This window comes from Rousettus aegyptiacus, unplaced genomic scaffold, assembly GCF_014176215.1.
Source record: "Rousettus aegyptiacus isolate mRouAeg1 unplaced genomic scaffold, mRouAeg1.p scaffold_m13_p_16, whole genome shotgun sequence".
Classification (NCBI taxonomy): domain Eukaryota; kingdom Metazoa; phylum Chordata; class Mammalia; order Chiroptera; family Pteropodidae; genus Rousettus; species Rousettus aegyptiacus.
The window spans coordinates 40,844,471-40,864,640 of record NW_023416291.1 but is presented as its reverse complement, the minus strand read 5'-3'; the positions used below and the strand labels follow the sequence as shown (position 1 = coordinate 40,864,640).

At 57.1% G+C, this 20,170-nt stretch overlaps 1 protein-coding gene across 3 annotated transcripts in view; it reads left to right on the top strand.

Annotated features, from left to right (window-relative positions):
- The window catches only part of CPAMD8 (C3 and PZP like alpha-2-macroglobulin domain containing 8), a 65,929-nt gene that overhangs the window by 41,988 nt on the left and 3,771 nt on the right, over nucleotides 1-20,170 (top strand). For all 3 annotated transcript variants that reach the window (XR_004954946.1, XM_036233897.1, XM_036233896.1), the window contains 20 exons: nucleotides 375-528; nucleotides 1,085-1,215; nucleotides 2,079-2,130; nucleotides 3,847-4,145; nucleotides 4,732-4,957; nucleotides 6,546-6,722; nucleotides 7,908-7,989; nucleotides 11,010-11,166; nucleotides 11,305-11,379; nucleotides 12,155-12,320; nucleotides 13,362-13,448; nucleotides 13,538-13,674; nucleotides 14,068-14,223; nucleotides 14,321-14,383; nucleotides 15,029-15,219; nucleotides 16,771-16,858; nucleotides 17,730-17,804; nucleotides 18,526-18,631; nucleotides 18,719-18,829; nucleotides 19,446-19,655. Coding sequence is in view for 2 of the 3 variants with exons in the window: in XM_036233897.1 (XP_036089790.1) it covers nucleotides 375-528; nucleotides 1,085-1,215; nucleotides 2,079-2,130; nucleotides 3,847-4,145; nucleotides 4,732-4,957; nucleotides 6,546-6,722; nucleotides 7,908-7,989; nucleotides 11,010-11,166; nucleotides 11,305-11,379; nucleotides 12,155-12,320; nucleotides 13,362-13,448; nucleotides 13,538-13,674; nucleotides 14,068-14,223; nucleotides 14,321-14,383; nucleotides 15,029-15,219; nucleotides 16,771-16,858; nucleotides 17,730-17,804; nucleotides 18,526-18,631; nucleotides 18,719-18,829; nucleotides 19,446-19,655 (2,743 nt within the window). In the remaining variant the exon portion in view is untranslated. The remainder of the gene's footprint in view (nucleotides 1-374; nucleotides 529-1,084; nucleotides 1,216-2,078; nucleotides 2,131-3,846; nucleotides 4,146-4,731; nucleotides 4,958-6,545; nucleotides 6,723-7,907; nucleotides 7,990-11,009; nucleotides 11,167-11,304; nucleotides 11,380-12,154; nucleotides 12,321-13,361; nucleotides 13,449-13,537; nucleotides 13,675-14,067; nucleotides 14,224-14,320; nucleotides 14,384-15,028; nucleotides 15,220-16,770; nucleotides 16,859-17,729; nucleotides 17,805-18,525; nucleotides 18,632-18,718; nucleotides 18,830-19,445; nucleotides 19,656-20,170) is intronic.

Sequence of the window (20,170 nt, the reverse complement as noted above, 5' to 3'; positions counted from 1 at the left end):
CACACCCACAGAGCTCTATGATGATGCCGTAGGCTCGGTGGTTGGAGAGAGGGTCAGAGGAAGTGTTCTGGGGGGCCTGCTGGTGGAGTGGTCCCTCCCAGCCCATGCCCCAGTAGGGACATGGAGAAGCTGCCCTTGAACTGGTCTTGGTCCCAAAGGATAACTGGACCTGTGGCATTTGTGGGGCTGAGGGAAGGAGAGAACTCCCGGCAGGACAATGATGAGTATCAGTTCTGATTGAAACTGGAAAGGGGGCCTCCTGCGGAGGGCATGGCTTTTGGAGGGGGCTTACAGGCTGGTGGTGGGCTCTGGGTGGTGGGATGTGCTGGGAGGCTTCATATTCCAAGCATCATGAACACATGCCACCTTTGCAGGTGTACGTGAAGATCTCAGTGCCCAAGGGCATCCGGTTTGTCGGGCATCCTGGCAAACGCCACCTGACCAAGAAGATGTGCCTGGCCCCCGGGGAGACCAAGCCCACCTGGGTGGTTCTGTCTTTCGGCGACCTGGGACTCAGCAACATCACAGGTGAGGGCCTGGTGCTCCTCTGGGCACCTACCCTCCAGGTCACCAAGGGGCCCAGGCTCTGACCCATGTACACATGTGCACACAGGCACAGGCAAGGGGTAGGTGGGGCAGCAGGTGAGGTCAGGACCACCCTGAGAGACAGGACGGCAGTTGGGGAAGCAGACCAGAGGGAATAGTCGGGAGGTAGAGGGAGGTGGCCTCTGGGGGTGGAGCTTGAGGCCTTACCTGGGGAGAGCCGGACTCTTCAGGTGCCAACCAATGCAAACACAGATGCATCACAAACATGCACACATAAATACTAGTACACCCATGCACACATGTGCATGCACATGTAATACATGCATGTGCATGCATATGTATACATACACCATGCAAATACCTGCATGCACAAACATGTACATGCATACTAACATAAGTACACAAATGCATCAACAAACATGCACATGCAGCTTGCACACACACACATGCACATGCATATATGCACACCTGGTACAAAGGTGGGGGACAGGACAGCTCCCTGTTCTGAGAACAGTACTGAGCATTCACATCTTTGCAGCCAAAGCCCTGGCTTATGGAGAGATAAGCTGCTGCCGGGATGGGAAGTCCATCAAACACCCGGAGGAGAATTACACTGACAGGCAGGTCCCCATCGGGAGGGATCACATCAGGCGCAGCGTGATGGTTGAGGTAAGCCCGCATCCTTGTCCAGGTGCTTTGCCAGGGCCTGATTCCCTGAGCGCCCAGCCCGAGCGAACAGTCCCTTCCCGAGCCAGGGCCAGGGCGGATCCCGTGGCCCCTCTGGGGCTCGGGGAAGGTGAGCGGACCGCCTCGCCATAGGATCGCGGCATCCGGCTCCTCTCTGCAGCACAGAGCCAGCTGTGGCGAAGTGGCCTGGGACTCGCTAGGGCTGCGGGGAGGTGCGGCTCCAACCTGCCAGTTTGGGGATGTAAAAGAAGCACTAAAAGTCGAGAGCCCCATGGGGGTCGTGCCGGTCGCACCAAATTCTCAAGAGGCATATCGGGTGTCATTCTGGGTGCCCCCTTTTAAGAGAACAAGCCGCTGCCTTTTATTCTCTGGGGAAGGTCTGTGGAAGGAGCCGAAGCAGGAGCGTGGGTGGAAGAGACAGGAGACGGGACGTGTGGGACAGACGGCGGGACGGGGACCCGTCCTCGGCAGACCCGGGCATCCCCTTCTCGGTGTCCGAGGGCACCAGACGGGGTCTCCGGTCCTTGCAGCCTTTGCGTCATCGTGTTCTCTGCCCAGAGGGAGAAGCTGGGCTGGGAACCGAAACAAATGGGGCAGCCAGGAGGCTCCCCCATGAGAGGAGCATGACAAATCCAGGAGCGGTCGAAGAATTTCCTTTCACCAGAGGAAAGGGGAGAATTTCCTTTCACCTGGGCCTGGGAGATGGATAGCCCAGCCTTCTGTGCACCTGTAATGTTGGCATCACCCCATAGGGTCCAGAATCAGAGCCACTGCCATGGGAGGGCGACCGCCCCCCTGCGCCGACTGCCCGCCAACACTCAGTTCTCCTCGTTTCTCTGTTTCAGCCCGAAGGAGCCCCCCACACGTACACCTACAGTGCTTTCTTCTGTCCCAATGGTGAGTCCCCAGGCCCACCCCTCCGAGGACTTCAGCTCTTACCCCTGCACTGTTGCAGCTCTTCCGCTGCCAAGTAGACACCCACAGTCCCTGGGGGCTGAGGACCCAGTAGCAGAGAACTGAGACGTCCTGCCTGGGGCCAACAATAGCCAGAGTGGGGGCTGGGCATCTGTTATGCAGGAAGTGAGTAAACACTACTGTAGATTGCGGGTGTCAAAGAGAAAAGAGACAGCAGCCAGGAGTAGGGTGAAATCCTTGAACTGGGGCCCTAGAGTGAGGAGCGCAGCGTCCTGGAAGGGAGATCTTAGAGTGACATCAGGAGAACGAGGGAGACCCAGAACACTGGTGTAGCAGAGGAGGACCTGGGAAATTAAGGTGGGCTCCAGAGGGTGTGGGATCTGGGGTCCTCCCCAGTCACTCTGAAATTGACATTATACCCGCACATGATCCATGAACAGGAAATGCATACAGAGAGTGCCCAGTGGGCGAAGTGGCCAGGGAAGGGCTAGCCACGCCTCTGCCTTAGTGGGGTCGGGGAAGTGCTGGGTGAAATATGACATGAGTGTGGGTTGCCTGTGGGAGGTTCTGTCCCTTCCCCATCTAGGTCTTGCCCTAGGAGCAGCTTGGAGCTTGGGCCAAGCTGGGCACCTGGCAGTCATCCAGGGGCCTTTGCCAGGAGGCAGAGCGAAGGATCTGGGGTCCCTGGGTGATGTCCACCCCTCAGGTTAACCACCTCCATTGCCAAGGCATTCAACATGAAGATATATTCTGCGTACTAGTTCTTTAATCAGATAAACATTTTATAAAGACATTCCTCCCAGTCTGTGGCTTGTCTTCATTCTCTTGATAGTGTCTTTTAAAGACAGAAGTTGTTTATTTTGATTGATGTCCAGTTTTTCCTTTTGTGGATTACTTTGTTGTTGTTGTTGTGTGTAAGAAATCTTCGCCAAATCCTATGTTTTCTTCTCAAAGTTCTACAGTTTCAGGTTTTACACTTATAATGTGGCTATGACCCATTTTGGGTTGGTTTTTAAAGGCCATGCAAGGGATGAATCAAAGTTCATTTTTGTGCATTGCCAGTTGTTCAGCATCGTTTCTTGAAAAGGTTTTCCTTTCTCTGTGGAGTTACCTCTGCAGCTGTGTCGAAAGTCAGTCGTTCATACCTGTGTGGGTCCATTTCTGTATTCCCTGTTCTTTTCCATTGGGCACTTATCTACTTTGACACCAAAACTACACTGTTGTGATTTCTGTAGCTTTCGAGAAAATCTGTGTCAGATGGGGTGAGTCCTCGAACTTGGTTCTTTTTTATTTTTGCCTCTTCTAGGTCTTTTCTGTTTCCATTTAAATTCTAGAATCGGCTTTACAGGCTCCAAAGACCCTGCTAGGAATTTGATTGGGATTGCATGGGATGTTAACCACTCGGGGGATGATTAACATCATGGCCACACTGTCTTCGGACCCTTGGACATGGTCTAGCTCTCCGCTGAGTTGGGTCTTCTTTAGTTTCAGCAGCATTTCGCAGTTTCCAGTACACAGGTGTTGTGCATCTTTTGTAGGATTTATTCCTGTGAGCATTTTACCTTTGCTGCGCTATTGGCAAAGGTGTCATTAAGCCAGCAGCCAAGCTTCCTGCAGCTGCTGGCCCAGCCACAGTGAGACAGGGCCCCCGATTTTCTAGCTGCCCCCACAATGCCCTCTCTCCTTCCCTCTGTCCAGAGAGAGTCCATATCTCCACACCCAACAAGTATGAGTTCCAGTATGTGCAGCGGCCACAGCACCTCACCAGTTTCGACGTGGCTGTGCGAGCCCACAATGACGCCCGTGTGGCCTTGTCCCCTGGGCCCCAGGACACGGCGGGCATGATCGAGATCGTCCTGGGGGGACACCAGAACACCAGGTCCTGGATCTCTACCAGCAAGATGGGTGAGCCTGTGGCCAGCTCGCACACGGCCAAGATCCTCTCCTGGGATGAGTTCAGAACATTCTGGATCAGCTGGCATGGCGGGCGCATCCAGGCATGGCTGGGCTGGCCAGGGTGGACATGGGAACCTCGTGGTCCTCTGACATTTGCTACTTTCTGCTGTGTCCGGGTCCGATGGGAGGAATGGGGAGGAGGGAGAGTAAATATAGGGTACCACCTCAAGTCACTCACAGTCTTCCTGGAGTTTCTTACAAAAAGAACGTGGTGAGAGCCATGGCAGAGGGAGCGTCCAGGGATCGGGGAGCTGAGGGGTGGTAGGTGGCCGGGGAGAAAGAAAGTAGGGGGTTGGGAACACTCTGAGCCAAGAGGAAGGGACATAGAGAAGGAGCGGCTAACACGGCTTCCTAGCGAAAGGACATAACCAAACTGGGTTTTGAAGTGTGAATAGGAGTTCAGCAGGCAAACCAGACTGGAGGATGTTCTAGGCAGAGGGAATAGCATGTGCGAAGGCCTAGAGGTTCTAGGGAACCTGGTCACTTTGGAACCCGCGGACACCATGCCTGTGTCTCTGTTGGCCCCTTAATGGATGGGGTGACCTTAGTTTCTCCCACCATGGCCCTGTATCCTGTGGCACCGCATGCTTCCTTCCAGCACCCAGCAGCCTTGGCTTCTTTTTCCAGGTTGGCTACGGTCCAGAGCCATCCAACAAGTCTGTCATCATGGCCTGGACCCTCCCCAGGGCACCAGAGGTCCAATTCATTGGCTTCTCCACTGGCTGGGGCTCCATGGGCGAGTTTCGCATCTGGAGGAAGATGGAGGTAGACGAGAGCTACAGTGAGGCCTTCACCCTGGGGGTCCCGCACAGCGCCATCCCTGGGTCTGAGCGGGCGACTGCTTCCATCATAGGTGGGTCTGCCCCACAGCCTGGCTTGGGGAGGATGGGGGCAAGAGCCCAAGGGCAAGGAAGCCATTCAAGGCTCGGTCTCCCACTGGGCTTTGCCGCAGACCTGCGCCCCTGGGGCCTCCAGCCACACACCTACTTACCTGATAAGCAGCCTCTAGTGCCTTTTCTGTGCCGGGCTCTGGGGCAGGCCCAGAAATGACCCTAATCCTGCCCTTGAGGGGCTCCTAGTCTGGCAAGAAGGCAGGTCTATACCTACCCAGTCCAAGCCCTGTGTAGGGTAACCCTAAAGGCCAGATGATAAACTCTGGGGGCAGTGGGTTTGGGGCAATATACAAAGAAGACCAAAAGGCCAGGTGAAGTTAGCCAGGTACAGGGTGGGGAGCGGGGGTCTCGGGGGTCCTGGTGAGAGAGGCAGACATCCAGAACCTTTGCTGAGTAGGGGTAAGAGACTGACCAGGGGTCTCTAGGGATTGTCTCCTATGGCCTGGCATGGGAGTGGCAAGTGGGGACTGTGTGATCAATGTAACGCTGGATGTTGGGAGACGGGGAGAGGCCAGGAGTGTCAGGCAGACCCGAATAACGGGGTCTCAGTTGCCTCTGACATCAGAGGGTAAAAGCCCTGGGACTCAGGCAGGTTGGTGGTTATGGCCCGATCAAAATTTGCTGGAGTTTACAATTTCTGAAGCGTGAGGTCAAGTCAGAAGTGGCTGAGGGAGCTAGTGGCCCAGGTGGAGGTAAGGGATGTAGGGGAGGAGGTACGTGGGCAAAAATGGCGGAGATGATGCCTGGGACCTGTATGCCAGTGGGGCAGAAGGGTGGAGAAGCTGGGAAACCCAGAGGAGGGTGACGAGAAAGTAGCCAGGCAGGCCCTGACACAAGAGGAGGCCACAGGAGCAGTGACAGCCTCCATGGGGCAGGAGGAAAGGCCACAGAAGGGAAGGAGGTGTGATCAGAGAACGGTGGGATTTCTGGAGAGCTCGTCTGCAATTTTTAGGGTAGAGAGGCCAAGAAGAGGAAAAGTGCTGAAGGGATGAGAACACGGGAGACCAGAAATAAAAGAAAAAAATAAAAACACTTTAAAATGCACCGACAGTACCACACATGTATGGAAACTTTTATTAAAAATCTAAATACTCATGGTTAAAGAGAAAATCACATTTTGTATTACAAGTTAAAAAAATATTTAGAATGATTTCGAATGTGATGGCTATATTGATACATTAACATTTGTGAGATGCAGCCAAAGTCACACTTAGAGGGGAATTCATGGCCTTGAATGCACCTGTTTTAAAAGCCAGAAAGAAAAAAAGCATTCAGCATAATGGAAAGGCAGAGAAAGGACACCTGAGTTAAAACTAAGGGACACGAAGGGAGGTGTGTAGAAGGTGGCCACCAGAGCTGGGAGGCCAGGTAGGCTGAGTGGCCGGGGGGTGCAGTTCAGTTTCAAAGGGCAGCACGAACAGTCAGAGGTGGGCGTGGCTGATGTTAGGCCACGAGCAGGCTCTCACCTCTGGGGGAAGTGGTCCCTAGGACAACCGGGGCACCCGGCAAGGCCTGCTTCCAGCCTGGCCCTCTTTGCCTTCCCTCCAGGAGATGTCATGGGGCCAACCCTGAACCACCTCGGCAACCTCCTGCGGCTGCCCTTTGGCTGTGGAGAGCAAAACATGATCCACTTTGCGCCCAACGTCTTTGTCTTGAAGTATCTTCAGAAAACCCGGCAGCTCAGCCCCGATGTGGAGAGGGAGACCACCGATTACCTGGTACAAGGTATTGGGGGAACTGCCTGGATGGAGGATGTGGAGAGGAAGGCAGCTATGACCAGGCCGGGGGCAGCTCACACACCAGGTGCGGCAGGTGGGGAGGAAGAGAAACAAAGTGGGTAAGCAAGGCCACTCCAGGTGGCCTGATCTGTCGCTGTCAGCAGAAGCCTGGCATCTGCACCTGTTAGGACAAGGCTCTGAATGCTGATAATCAGCCATGAGGAAAGGAACAGCATCTTTTAAAAATGTAGATTTTTTTTTTTAACAATAAGAGCAATATAGTAACATTATAAAAAACATTTAGAAAAGAGAAAATTTCCCTTTGATGCCCCGGTTGGAGTCGTCTCCGGGTTTATTCTCTTGCCCTCAGCGCCTCCAATTAGCTTTGCTGCTCTTGGTGCCCTATGTGGCGTGCATGGCATGTCCCCACCCCATGCTCTGCCTGTAAGACTCACCCTCTGGGCTGAGGGAATCTGTGGTCCTTTTGCCCCCGCTGCTGTGAGACAGTCGCCGTGTCTGCGCACGGCCGCTGGAGCCGGTTCCAGTTCAGGACGTTTCGAACGGCGCTGCTGTGAGCCGTCCTGTTTGTGGGCTGGATGGTGGCGTCCCGTTTGTGGGCTGGATGATGGCATGTCTGAATATCGCTGGGGTGGAATGGCTGGGTCTCAGGACATGTTCAGTTCGTAATCACTTTCAAGGCTCACGCAGCCCATGCCCCCTGCTTCCCTCACACTAAAAAACACCCAGCATGGTGGAGGCCCCGGGGGCTGCCTGGCTGACCTCCCCACCTCTGTCTCCCCTTGCTCCTCTGCTCTGGCCACCCTGGCACCTTCTGTTCTTCAAGCACCCCAAGCCCTGGCTCCAGCAGTTAGAGCAGCCCCTGACCCTGGGGACAGAGGGCGTTGCTTTAAGATGGTGCATTTTACTAACCACCAGGCAGGACTGAGGGCCGGTGTTTGACCAGGAGTCACAGAGGGGAGCCATCCAAACAGAGGTTTCAGCCTCTCCTGATGTTTTCAAGGACTCCAGATGTGGTATGGGGCGGTTTCAAGGACCCCAGATGTAGCGTGGGACAGTTTCAAGGATTCCAGATGTGGGTGCGGTGGCATTGTTTGGGGGTCCCAGGGTAGGATGTTGGCTGGCTCAGGCTAGGCTGTTCAGGAGGGTGCTGTTCCCTCTGCTTGCCCCGCAGGCTACCAGCGGCAGCTGACCTACAAACACCAGGATGGTTCCTACAGTGCTTTTGGTGAACGGGACGCATCAGGAAGCATGTGGTGAGTCCCCACTCCTGGCACTACCGCAGAGGCTCCCTGACCTGCAGCCAGGGCCTCATGTCCAGCACAGCGAGGCCAGGACTGATCCCCAGGATGAAAAGGAGCCTGCTTGGGAAATAGGGTCAGCATAGTGCCAGCACCAGGGTTCGGAGGGATGAGTGCAGGAGGCTCGCCTGCCCTGGATGTGGTGGGAGTGGTGACAACAGTTGCTCTTATTGTCACAGCACCGGGAACTGAGCCCCTGCTCTCCGGCCCCTCGGGAGCACGTCCTGGGCACTCTGGGCCTCCTCAGAGCCCGCTGGACCTGGAAGTGGGGTGACCCTGAGCAGGAAGGGTTGAGCTGAGACAGGCCAGACCACTGTCTTGAGGCCTGGGTCGGGGTGTGTGGGAGTAGTGGCCTGGGGCCTGGTTTCCCTTGCAAAGCAGCTCCCTCTGATTTTGGGGGTGACCAAGGCAGGGAGAGTCCAGTAGGGGGCAGGGGCCACCTGGATTTTTTTCCCTGGGGTCCTCAGACCACGGCAGTTTGTGGCATCATCATGGGTTTGGAGTTTACAGAGACTACGGGGCACCCCCAGCTGTCTCCAGGGGGCCTCCCGCTCCCAAAGTACCAACCTGATGGCATCTGCAGCAGCTGTGAGCATGGAGGCTGCTCTGCCTTAAACCAACAGTGTCCACTGCACAGCCGCAGTGCCGGGGACTGGGGACACGCCTGGCTGAGCTCTGCAGTGTGCCGTGCCACTTGCTTGTCTCCAGAGGGGTCCAGGCACGGTGACCTGCCCAGCATCCCATCCCCCAGCAGCCCGTCCACTGTCCCAGTTCTGGTCCCAAGGCCCTGCCTTGCTGACAGCCCTTGATGCAAGGCCGCAAGTCATGCCCTGGCAAGCAGAGGCCCCCGTTCACCCTGGGGACGGCCAAAGCCACTGATTCACTCCCGGAAAGCTGGCCGAGCCACAGCAGCCCCCAGGGGCCTGTGCTGGACAGTGCGTATCCTCCCTCTGTGGACATGCACACGCCGTGCGAACAAGCCCAGTTCCACCCTAGTGGTGGAGGGGTGCCACCCAGGAGTTTTCCCCTCCCCTCCTCCCTCGGCAAAGGTCCCTGTAGGGCAAGGCTGCAGGAAGCATAGGCAGTGGCAGCAGCGTCCACCTGGAGGTGGGAGAACCCAGGCTCTGTCTCGTGAACTGTGTGGCCTTAGACCGGATCCCAACCTCTCTGAGCCTGTTTCCTCACTACACATTCCCTTAGGACCAGGATCTAAGAAGCAGCGGGGATAGGGGTATGGGCGTGCTCAGTGCCATGCTGGGTGCCCATAGGGACAGACACCCTGTTAGTGCCTCTCTCTGATAACTTGGGAGGATCCAGGGCTGATCTGTTATTGTTGGGTTTCTGTGCATCCAATGTTTATTCATTTGTTCATTCGTTCGTTCATGCAACGAGCGCTGCTTTGTGCCAGGCCTTGTTCTTAGTCTTACATTTGATGAACCAATATAGCTATATAATTATTAGCTAAGGTCCATAGTTTTCATTTGGGTTCACTCCTGGTGGTGTACATTCTGTGGGCTTGGACAATGTACAGTGTCATGGATCCACCGTTATGGTATCATATACAGTACTTTCACTGCTCTAAAAATCCTCTGTGCTCCGCCTTCCACCTGTTAATACCTCCTTTCCCCTCCTCCCCTGGCAGCCACGGACTGATCTTTTGACTGTCTCCACGGTTTTGCCTTTTCCAGGATGTCATAGAGTTGGAATAGACAGTCTGCCCTTTTCAGACTGGCTTCTTCTGCTTAGCAGTACGCAACTCCGGTCCCTCCATGTCGTATCATGGCTTGATAGTTCATGTTTTTATGTTCCATTATAGGGACTTATCAGTTTATTTATCCCTGTTTTTGTTTTAAGAATGGAAAAGAGAACCATGTAGCAGAATGCGGGAATTTCACAGTTCCCAGCACGTGGGCAGCTGAGTTCCCTCTTTGCCCCAGGCCCAGCCACTCACACGGGGTTGAAATCCCTCTGGCTGCTACGTACAAAGCAAGCCATGGGGCAGGGGCGGCCTGGGAGCCAGGAGCCAGGGGGTGTCCTGATGCTGAGAATGGACAGCAGTGACACAGCAGCAAGGCTGTGGGGGTCGTGAGTCCTAGGGGGGCGGTTCTGGGGCGTCCAGAGGCACCTATCCCAGACTGCAGGTGTTCTCTGGGGAGAGACCCCTGGGCTGAGCATTCAGAGACAAGTGGTACCTCATCCTGTGAAGAAGGGAGCGGGAACGTGATGTATCCAGGGCTTGGATGGAGTAACTGAAGCAAGCAACAGAAAACTATCTGAAAAGCAATTCTGAATGTCAGTTCACACCGCAGTGCTGGGCAGGCTTCGGGGCAGGCTTCGGGGCCGGCTGGTCTGGCTGCCCCACAATGCATCAGGGGCCCTGGCTTTTCCCTTTACTCCCTGTGGACTCCTTCAGCATGGTGACTGCTCCCCTTGTGGTGACAAATGTCTGCAGCTGCTCTCAGCATCACCTCATGTGCCCATTCCAAAGCCATGAGCAGGCCTGGGGACTGGAACGCCTATAACCGTGGCCGGCTAGGGCCACAGAGGGGTGCAGGCATCTAGGGCACCTGGCTGCCAGTTCCCAAGAAAGACCTGGGATCTCTCAGCAATACTGGGGATCTTTCGAGAGAAGCTTGTGGAGGGACAAAAAGGAAAGTCTCCTGCACCTGGCAGGGGGAGGTGGGACTGGACCAAGTCATAGAAAGGCTGTGAGTGCCAGGCAAGGAACAGACCTGGGTACCGGTGGGCTGGGAGGATCCAGACAGGTAGACTGCTCCATCATCGGGCTAGCTAGGTACCCACACACTTCCATTAAGTGCTTTCAACAGCCCTGTGAGGGCAGATTGGACCCTCCCATCTTCCAGATGAGGAAGCGGAGGCTTGGGGCAATGCAGGGAACGTGCCGTGATCCCTCTGTGGGCACATGGCAGCGGACTTTTTCTGCAACCCCCTGTCCCCTCCTGATCCTGTTTCAGGCTCACAGCCTTTGTCTTGAAGTCCTTTGCTCAGGCGCGCAGCTTCATCTTTATTGATCCACGAGAGCTGGCGGCCGCCAAGGGCTGGATTATCCGGCAACAGCGGGCAGACGGCTCCTTCCCGGCCGTGGGCAGGATTCTGAACAAGGACATCCAGGTTAACAGCCTCTCCGGCTGCTTCTCGGGCCTCCTTCTGTGTCGTGGCTCCACCCCACCTACTCCTGGTGCTGCTGGGGGCTGTGCGGTGGGGGCCGTCCCCTCTGGCTCCAGGTGAAGCCTGAGCGTCCTCTTGCAGGGCGGGATCCATGGCACAGTCCCGCTGACAGCCTACGTGGTGGCTGCGCTCCTGGAGATGGGCACGGCCTCAGAGGTGAGCACAGAGGGGCCCGGGAGATCCAGCTGGAGGAATGAGTGTGCGGGCTCCCCTCCAGGCCTTGTGTGGGCCAGGCCTAGGGTCTCAACACCGCGCCTTTGCGGCAGTTCCTCGCTGTGTCCTAATCTAAAGATGGAAAGCTTTGGGAGAAGCTCCTTTCTGCGATCTTCACGACACTAAAGCAGAGTCACCTTAATTCCTTGACTTCACCGGTGCCCACAGGAACACCATTGCTCAGTTGCTAAACTCATTAATATTTCTAATCACCCATATTTCCATTTAACCATTATTATTGGGCAGCTTCCCTGAACCTAGTGCATCACTACACAGTGGACTGGGTTTCTGTCCTCCACATTGGGGTGGGGGTGAGCATGATCAGGGTTGGTGGACTTCCTGAAGGAGGCACCAGCTGAGCGGAGGCCTGAAGGGTGAAGAGTACCTGAGCAGTGCGACTTAGAAGCCAGCTTGGTGATGAAGTGGGGTGGATGGGGGGGCCGGGGCTCTGCCTGTTTTTCCCAGAGCTTCTCCGGGTTGATCTGCTTTGTTCAGACTTTGTTTGGGGAAAGTTGGTGTGACATAAAAGAAAGGGGATGGGCATTTGAAAACCAGGGCTGTAGGTAATGGGAGCCCCAGAAGGATGCAAAGCGAGGGGCGGGCTGCAGGCTGTCCAGCGCTCGCCCAGGCATGCCGGGGAACCTGCAGGCGGGTGGTGGGTGGTGGGCCGGGCGGGGCAGAACAGTTCCCAGGGTTCCACCTCCCACCCACTCCACAGGAGGAGGCGGCTGCCATTGCCAGAGCCCAGCACTTCCTGGAGTCCAGCGTGGCCCTGGTCTCGGACCCCTACGTCAGTGCCCTGACCACTTACGCACTGACCCTGCTCCGCAGCCCGGTGTTCCCCGCAGCCCTGCGAAAGCTCCGCAGCTTGGCCATCACTCAGCGTAGGTGTCCCCCGCCTGCCACCCCAGCAGCCACAGTGCCGGGCCCGCCCACTGCGGGCCCCAGGAAGCAGCTTATGAGCACATGCATAGAGTAAGGAGGCATCTTTTGCTCACTTTATTTTTTTATATTACTTATTATTGCACCTCCCAGTGGCTTCATTTGATGATATGGTTTAAGCCTGAGTGTCACTTTCTTCCCCTGTGAAATAGGGGATACTGACCTCCCCCAACAGAGAGGACAGTGCTCAGGGATCCCCAGCAGAGGATCCTCCAGGCTTCCTGGAAACCATCCGCTACAGGCTGCTGAGAGGCAGGGGAGGCTGTGGCTGGCCTCCGCCTTGCCCGCATCACTGGGCGAGCTTCAGAAAGCTCTTCCGTCTTCGGGGTGTCAGTATCTTCAACTACAAAATGACCCCACTGCGTTTGGAGAGCCCCAGTCACTAAGCTGTGACTTCTCTGAGTGCACCCAAACTGAGTCCCCTCCTACCGCCCCCTGGCCTTGCCCACCCCCCTATATTCCCAGCAGTTGCATTGGGGCTGAGTTTCCATCCAGCTTTTCTGCTTAAGATATCACCTGAAGAGTTGGGGGAAAAAAAAAAAAAAGGAAAATTCTGAAACCAACCACCTGGAGGATGGTGTCTATTCGGGACTAAATGCTCAGGACAGGAAGTGGGGGTGGCTAGTTTCTTGCTGGCTTTGAGGGCCTTTTACAGCTCAGAATCCTTGGCGCCTTTGCAAGTGGGGAGTGACTTCATGGGCACTAAGTGGGGACACCTGGAGACACACCAGGGCTTAGCCAGGAGGGAGGCCATTGATTAGAGATGTTCGCCAGGGATGCAGGAGGCCCTGGGCTGTCACACAGTTGCAGATCTGAGACAGAGTCCCAGGGCTCTTCCGGTCTCAGCCATCTCCTGGTACCCTTCTCCCACTGAGGTCCAGTCTTGGGGTCTCTTCTTGAGACCATATGCACTGATGCCCACCCTGGGATGCCAGGCTGAGCATGGAGTGGAGTGTGGCCTTTAACCTGTCTTGGCCTTACAGATGGAGTTACCCACTGGAGCCTGACAGGTTCCCGGGATGGGGACAAGGACGCCTTCCTGAGCTTTAGTGATGGGGTCTCTCAGGCAGGTACTGCTCGCCCGCCCCTGCTGCCTGCCTTGGGAGCTGGGTTTTGGGTCCTGGCCTTGAAAGAGCCCCAGCTGCCTCTTCCATTGCAGTGGCCTCAGCTGAGATAGAAATGACTGCCTACGCTCTGCTGACCTACACACTCTTGGGCGACGTGGCCACTGCCCTGCCTGTGGTGAAGTGGCTGTCCCAGCAGCGGAACGCACTCGGGGGCTTCTCTTCCACTCAAGTGAGCCGGGCAGGGCTAGAGGGAGTGGCTTGGGTCTGGGAAGGGCCACTATGATCTGGGCTGTGGGCCACCAGTGCTTTAAGTCCCAGGAAGGCCTCTTGTCTGCAGCCCTTGGGGATATGAAGTCTAAGAGAAGGCCTGAGAGACAGTTCTATTTGGCTCCGGGACAGGGAGACAGCCCTGCCTCCATGGAGATGCCCACCCACTCTTTAGGGCCCCAGGTCCAAGGGTGCCTGCATCGGGTCAGCTCTCCACTCCAGCCTCATGGGTCCCTGGCCTCTAGAGAGAATCCGTGGTATCCCTGACATGGGCCAGACCTCCTAAAACAGGGACAGAGGGACCACTGGCCAGCCCCGTCTTGGGGCTGAGGGCAGCCTCTCCTTCTGTCCCCAGGACACCTGCGTAGCTCTGCAGGCCTTGGCAGAGTATGCCATCTTGTCCTACGCTGGCGGTGTCAACCTCACCGTCTCCCTGGCCTCCACCAACCTGGACTACCAGGAGACCTTCGAGCTGCACAGGGCCAACCAGAGGGTTCTGCAGACAGCGGCGGTGTGTGTTCCCAGGGCTGGGGGGGCGGGGAGTGGGGGACAGCTGCCTGCCCGGCCACATGTGTCTGTGGGGGAATCACGGCGTCTTCTCTCCCCAGATCCCCAGCCTCCCTACGGGGCTGTTTGTGAGCGCCAAGGGTGAAGGCTGCTGCCTGATGCAGGTGAGGCTGCAGGGAGAGCATACACTCACAGTGGCATCGGGAACCTAGGCCCCCGGGAGGGGCCGGTCAGGGCTCCCAGCTCAGCATTGGATCAGGCTGTGTGGGGTGGATGCATGTGCCAGAGAGGCCCCAGGGCAGACTGTCAGTCTCCCATATGCAGCCCACAGGGCCCAAGGCAGCTGACCACATGTTCCCTTGGGCATGAGATTCCCCCAGGAAGATGCATTTGACTGGCCTTAGCCTGGCCCTCACCATAGCCCCTTTGTCACTGGGTCCTAGGGTTTAGCTGAGCTCTGGGCTGGAGCAGGCTGGCCTCACGGGCTCGAGTTGATAGTGAAAGGGCAAGTCTGCCTGGAGATCCTCGCAGCCTCAGCCTTCCCATCTCTGAAATGGGAGTCCAGACAGCACAGTGGGTAGGAAGGAGGGCCCTGGAGGTAGACAGACCTGAGCTTGAGATGCATAAAAATGGGATCATGGTTGGATCTATGCCTGCTTCGGCTGTTTCAAGGCTAAATAGGATAGTAGTTCTTGGAACTGTCGCTGATGTCACTGTCATCATCAGTGGGCTGTCTGCCACCTTCCCCCGCCCTGACTCCTTCCTCCACCCGGAGGACCCCTAAGCCTCCGTCCTCCCACACTCCTCAGATTGACGTTACTTACAACGTGCCAGACCCAGTGGCCAAGCCGGCCTTCCAGCTGCTGCTGAGCCTCCGGGAGCCTGAGGCTGAGCAGCCCCAGCCCCCAGCCCCAGCCCCAGCCTCCTCGGCCGACGATGATGACCCAGCAGCTGACCAGCATCGCCAAGACTACCAGGTGACCCTGGAGGTGTGTACCAGGTAAGGCCATCAGCCCCGTGCTTAGGGGGTGGTGTTTCGTGTCGGTCCCAGTCTGTCATCCGTAGTGAAATACAGCAGCTGTGAACTCTTGGGGTGCTCGCCTGGGCCCAACCACTTGCGGCCAACCCCACGGACATTTCACCGACAGGCTGGACGGGCTCCACCAGCCCTTGTGGTTCTTGTGATTGTAGGATGCACCTTAGCCACAGCTGTCAGGGAACAAAAATCAAGGTTTATTACTCAGGTCCTGGAGGGTACACAGCACGCCTGGGGCCACACAGCGAAGTTGCGGGAAGAGAGAAGGAGAAAGCACACACTTGGGCCTCTGCCTTTGTTAGGGTCCGAGGTTGGGGTATCTAAGGTCGACATGAGTGGGAATTAGGGTGTAGGAAGGGAGACTCGGGGTCATTCAAGCAGTCAGTTATATAGGTCACCCAGGGCTTTCTGAAAGGGGACCTCCATGGTTGAGGAGAGCCTGGCTCCTTATCTAGAAGCTATGTCATGCAGCTGGCAAAAGTTCATTTGAGACCGATGTCTTTTAAATAGATGCCTCCACAATCAAAAGTTTAATGCCAGGCATTTACATCACAAGAAAAAAGCTTAATGTTAGTGACATGACAGATGGTTTTTGAAATGAGTGAAGAAAACAAACCTTCTGAATGGGTGCAGCAGACCCCGGTGACAGTGGGGCAGGCTGGCCGCTGGGGTGGCTGTTTGTGGCCCTGCATGATGAGCCAGCTCCAGACTCTCGGTTTCTTGAGGGTAACCCCAGGACTGGGCCACAGTGGGTCCTCAGGGAGGCATGTGCAGTTGCCCATGAGGATGGTCATTGCCATGGCGATGGTTCGGGGACCCAAAGGTGACGGTTTGGGGCTGTGACAACCACAGCCCTTCTAGGCACCTGCCTCGACCTTGACCCTCAGTCTGCTGTCAAATCAGTAGGGCAGGGGAGCAGGAAACAGCTGGACTGGTCCCAATAATCTGGCCCCATCGAGACTGCTGGGGATACTTTTTTTCTTCCCTCACATGTGTGAAAAAGAACCCACTGTGTGCCATCCAGATACGGGCTCGCTCAGGCCTCCCCCTGCAGGAAGCCTGCCCCACAACTTAGGCCACCCCATCCCCTGGGGCTCCAGAGTCTTCAGGTTCCTCTTTGAATGTCAGCTTTCCTCTTGTCACCAGCACCCAGCACAGGGGAGGGCCTGGCATGTAGCAAGCCCAAGAGGCCAATTGCCGCACTCCATGTTACAAATGGGGAAACTGAGGGATGATGCTGAGGAACCCAGTCACCTAGTCTCCCACACTGGAGGCACAGGATGCGGTTAGAGACAAAACGTGGCCCAGAATCCACAGCAAGGCCCTCTCCTTATGGCCTTAGTGTCTCAGCTGTGAAATAGGCTGACTGATGACTCAGCAAACCACATGTGTGCAGATGGCCTGCCAGCCAGGCCCAGGGCAGGATGTCAGCTGTGTGGGGGTTGTGGGGCAGAGGGGGCCATGAATTCTACCGTAGGGCTTGAGTTCAAGGACTGGCTCTCCTCTCATTGGAAGGTGGCTGCATGCAGGATCCTCCAACATGGCGGTCCTGGAGGTGCCCCTGCTGTCGGGCTTCCGCGTGGACATGGAGAGCCTGGAGCAGGTGAGGCAGCGCCAACTGTCAGGAGCCGGGCGGGGTTCTCTGGCTGGCAGTCCCTCCCGGATTGCAAATTCCCAGCCCTTCGTAAAATGAGTCGGTTGTTTTTTTCCTTTCTGGGCAAATTTGGTGTTTTTGAGCTGGCCACCTGTGGAGGGGCGGGTGGGGAGGGGTGGAGGCTCTCCAGACAGGTGAGTCTCCCACTGGGCCACCCGACTCTTATCCCTGCAGTGGAGGTCTTCAGCAGACTTCCTTCAAGACAGACCAGTTTTATGTCCCCTTTTGTTGGGGGTGGTGCACAAAGCGGGAGGCTGTGTTCCCTGGTCCCGAGGAGGTATACAGTGTGGGGAGGGTGAAGCAGGAGAGGGGGGCCTGTCCTGGGGTGGGGGTGATCAGGGAGGCTGGGCTGGGCATCAAGGGAAGCCGGAGACCAGTATAAAGCCTCTGGGGCAGGAGAAGGGTATTGTGTCAAAAAAACGAAAAAAGGTCCTGGGCTGGGGGTGTGGTGGTTACATGGCGCAGGTGAGGCAGGAACAGGTGACGGGAAGGCCTGGGCTGGGGCTGGATCTGGATCGGAGGAGGCTGCAGGGAAGGTCGGGGAGGCGGATGCTTAGAATGGGAGTAACCGGCCTTAGGTGACTTCTTCTGGGCTGGGGGGCCAGCAGGACCTGGGGACAGCTGACGGCCATCCCTTGGACTCAGGCAATGGGGACTTCTTGATGGCAATGGGCCAAACTCTCAGCTTCTGGGGCCTCAGCTTCCTTACGCCTGCCTCCCACTGACCAATGTGGGCCCCACAGACATCGTGTGGGAGGGGGTAGGAGGCACTGGGGGCAGAGAAGCCGGCAGACCCTGACCTCTCTGGCTTCCTGACCAGCTGCTCCTTGACCAGCACGTGGAGCTGAAGAGGTACGAGGTGGCTGGACGCAGAGTTCTCTTCTACTTTGATGAGGTACTGCTGGCCGGGGGTGGTGGGCAGAGACCTCCCCAGAACCCACATTATTGAGGGCACAGCTGTCATGACCCAGTGTGATTCCTCCAACTATCTCATACCATGAAAAAAAAAACAAACAACCTGGGAAAGTCAATCCTGGCAGAGCTGGTATAGCTGACGGCAGTGCGCCTCGGCCAGCTGGTTTGGGTGGGAAAAGTCGGGAATGGGTGGAATAGTATTCAGGCATAAAAAGGAGTGAAGCACTAAGCCTCGAAAACATGCTGAGTGAGAGAGGCCAGATACAGAAAGGCACACAGCATGTGATCCCATTGATAAGCACTGTCCCAAACAGGCACATCCATTGGGACAGAAAGCAGATTGGTGGTTGCCAGGAGATGGGGGGTGGGGGCGGGGTGATTGCTAATGAGGACGGGGTCTCCTTCGGAGTGATGAAAATGTTCTGGAACTAGATGAGATGGTTATACAAAGTTGTGAATGTACTAAATGCCGGACACATGGAAGGGCCCCTGCTGCAGGAGTGGGGGCCTTGAAAGCCCAGCTGAGATGTTTTCCTAGAGGGGAAGGAAGGACCCAAGGAACTGAAATGGGACCAGGAGTCTGTGTCTCACACCTCCAGTTCTGGCCTCATGCTTTGGGGTGCTGCAGAGCATGGAGGCCAGAGCTCAGGCCCTGGGCCTAGTGGCCTCAGCCGAGCCCGAGCCGCCTGCTGCGCCCGCAGGTCCGCAGCCGGTGCCTGACGTGCATACGGTTCCGCGCACTCCGTGAGCACGTCGTGGGGAGGACATCCGCACTGCCTGTCTCCGTGTACGACTACTATGAGCCTGGTAGGCCCGCGCTGCCCTCTCGCACCCCGGCTCGGCCCTTCACCCTGTCACCCCGCCACATGGTCACCGGTCCCACTCCTCTTGCAGCCTTTGAAGCCACACGCTTCTACAACGTCAGCGCGCACAGCCCGCTCGCCCGGGAGCTGTGCGCGGGCCCCGAGTGCAACGAGGTGGAGCGCTCCGCGGCACAGGGCCCCGGTGAGTGCGCGGGGCCACTGCCCCAGGCTGCCACCCCGACTCCACCCGCGGGCGTCGGGGAGCGCCACCCGCTTGGAGCAGAGACTGGGCGGGGAAAGGGGCTGGCCCGGCAGAGGAGGACCGTCTCGGTCACGCGTGCGGTCCGCACGGAGGGGCGGGGCTTAGCGGGGGTGGGGCGTGCAGGGTGGCAGACGGGGGCTCAGACGAGAGCCCTTGCTTCCCCCTCCCCCACAGTCCTGGGTGCGTGGAGACTGCGGGGCCCTCCCCGTGATCACGATCGCTGAGTGGCTGCCCGGGGCTGAGAGTACCCCTTGGCTCTTTTCTTTGTTTCCCGAATTTATTGAAATGAGTTTAGATTACTTTTAAATTTAAATTTAAAAATATTTTAAAATTTAATAATACTATGGAAATACTTGAAAGAAATTACAGTAGGTCAAGGCTCCGGGCCTCCCGGTAACGGCCGGCCGCGGTCCAGTCCCCGCACTTGGGCAGGGGGTGCTCCCAGACCCCCAGGGACCTGTTCCCGCGACCCAGGCCCGAGAGACACAGGCGGGGGAGTGATTGGGGGAGGAGGGTGCGGTTCCTTGGTTCCTACCGACTTCGTCTCCTCCGCTAGGCTGGTCTCCTGGCGAGCGGGGCCCCGCAGCCCCCCTGGAAGAGGGAGCGACAGTCACACGCTGCGGCTGCGCCCGCGCCTGTGGCGCGCGCGGGGACCCGGTGTGCGGCTCCGACGGCGTCGTGTATGCCAGCGCCTGTCTCCTGCAGGAGGCCGCCTGCCGCGGGCGCGAGAGGCTGGAACCCGCGCCCCCTGGCCGCTGCGCCCCCGGTGAGGACCCACCCGCGCCGGCCTTGGGAATCCAGTCCTCGCCCCCAGGGCGCTTCACCCCGTCTTCTCCGTCACACTCGATTCTCTCCATCACACTATCTTCTCTCCATCACCTCTGTCCTGCATCACCTCTCCGCTCCTCCGCCCTGCCCTGCACTCTTCTCTCCTTCCCTCTGGTCTCGGCCTGGCTGAGCCGCCCCTGCTTTTGTGGGGGTTAAACACGGCTCGGTACCGGTGCCCACACTCCTGGTTCCCGCATGTCTGTGTCTCCCCGTCACACACAAACAACTCTCTTCCCACTTAACTGTTTTCTTCTCCCTCAGCGCCTGTCCCAACTCAAAGTCCCCCGCTTCCTGACCCTTCCCCAAGGGGCGGGTGTCTCTCCTGCCCCTGCTGACCCCAGCTCCCTCTGTCTCTCTCCCCTCTCCTCAGCTTTCCCCCTCATTTGTGGCCCCCGCAGCTCTCCCCCAGTCTCCATCTCTCTGTTCCTTTGGCTTCCTGTCTTCCCCTGCCTC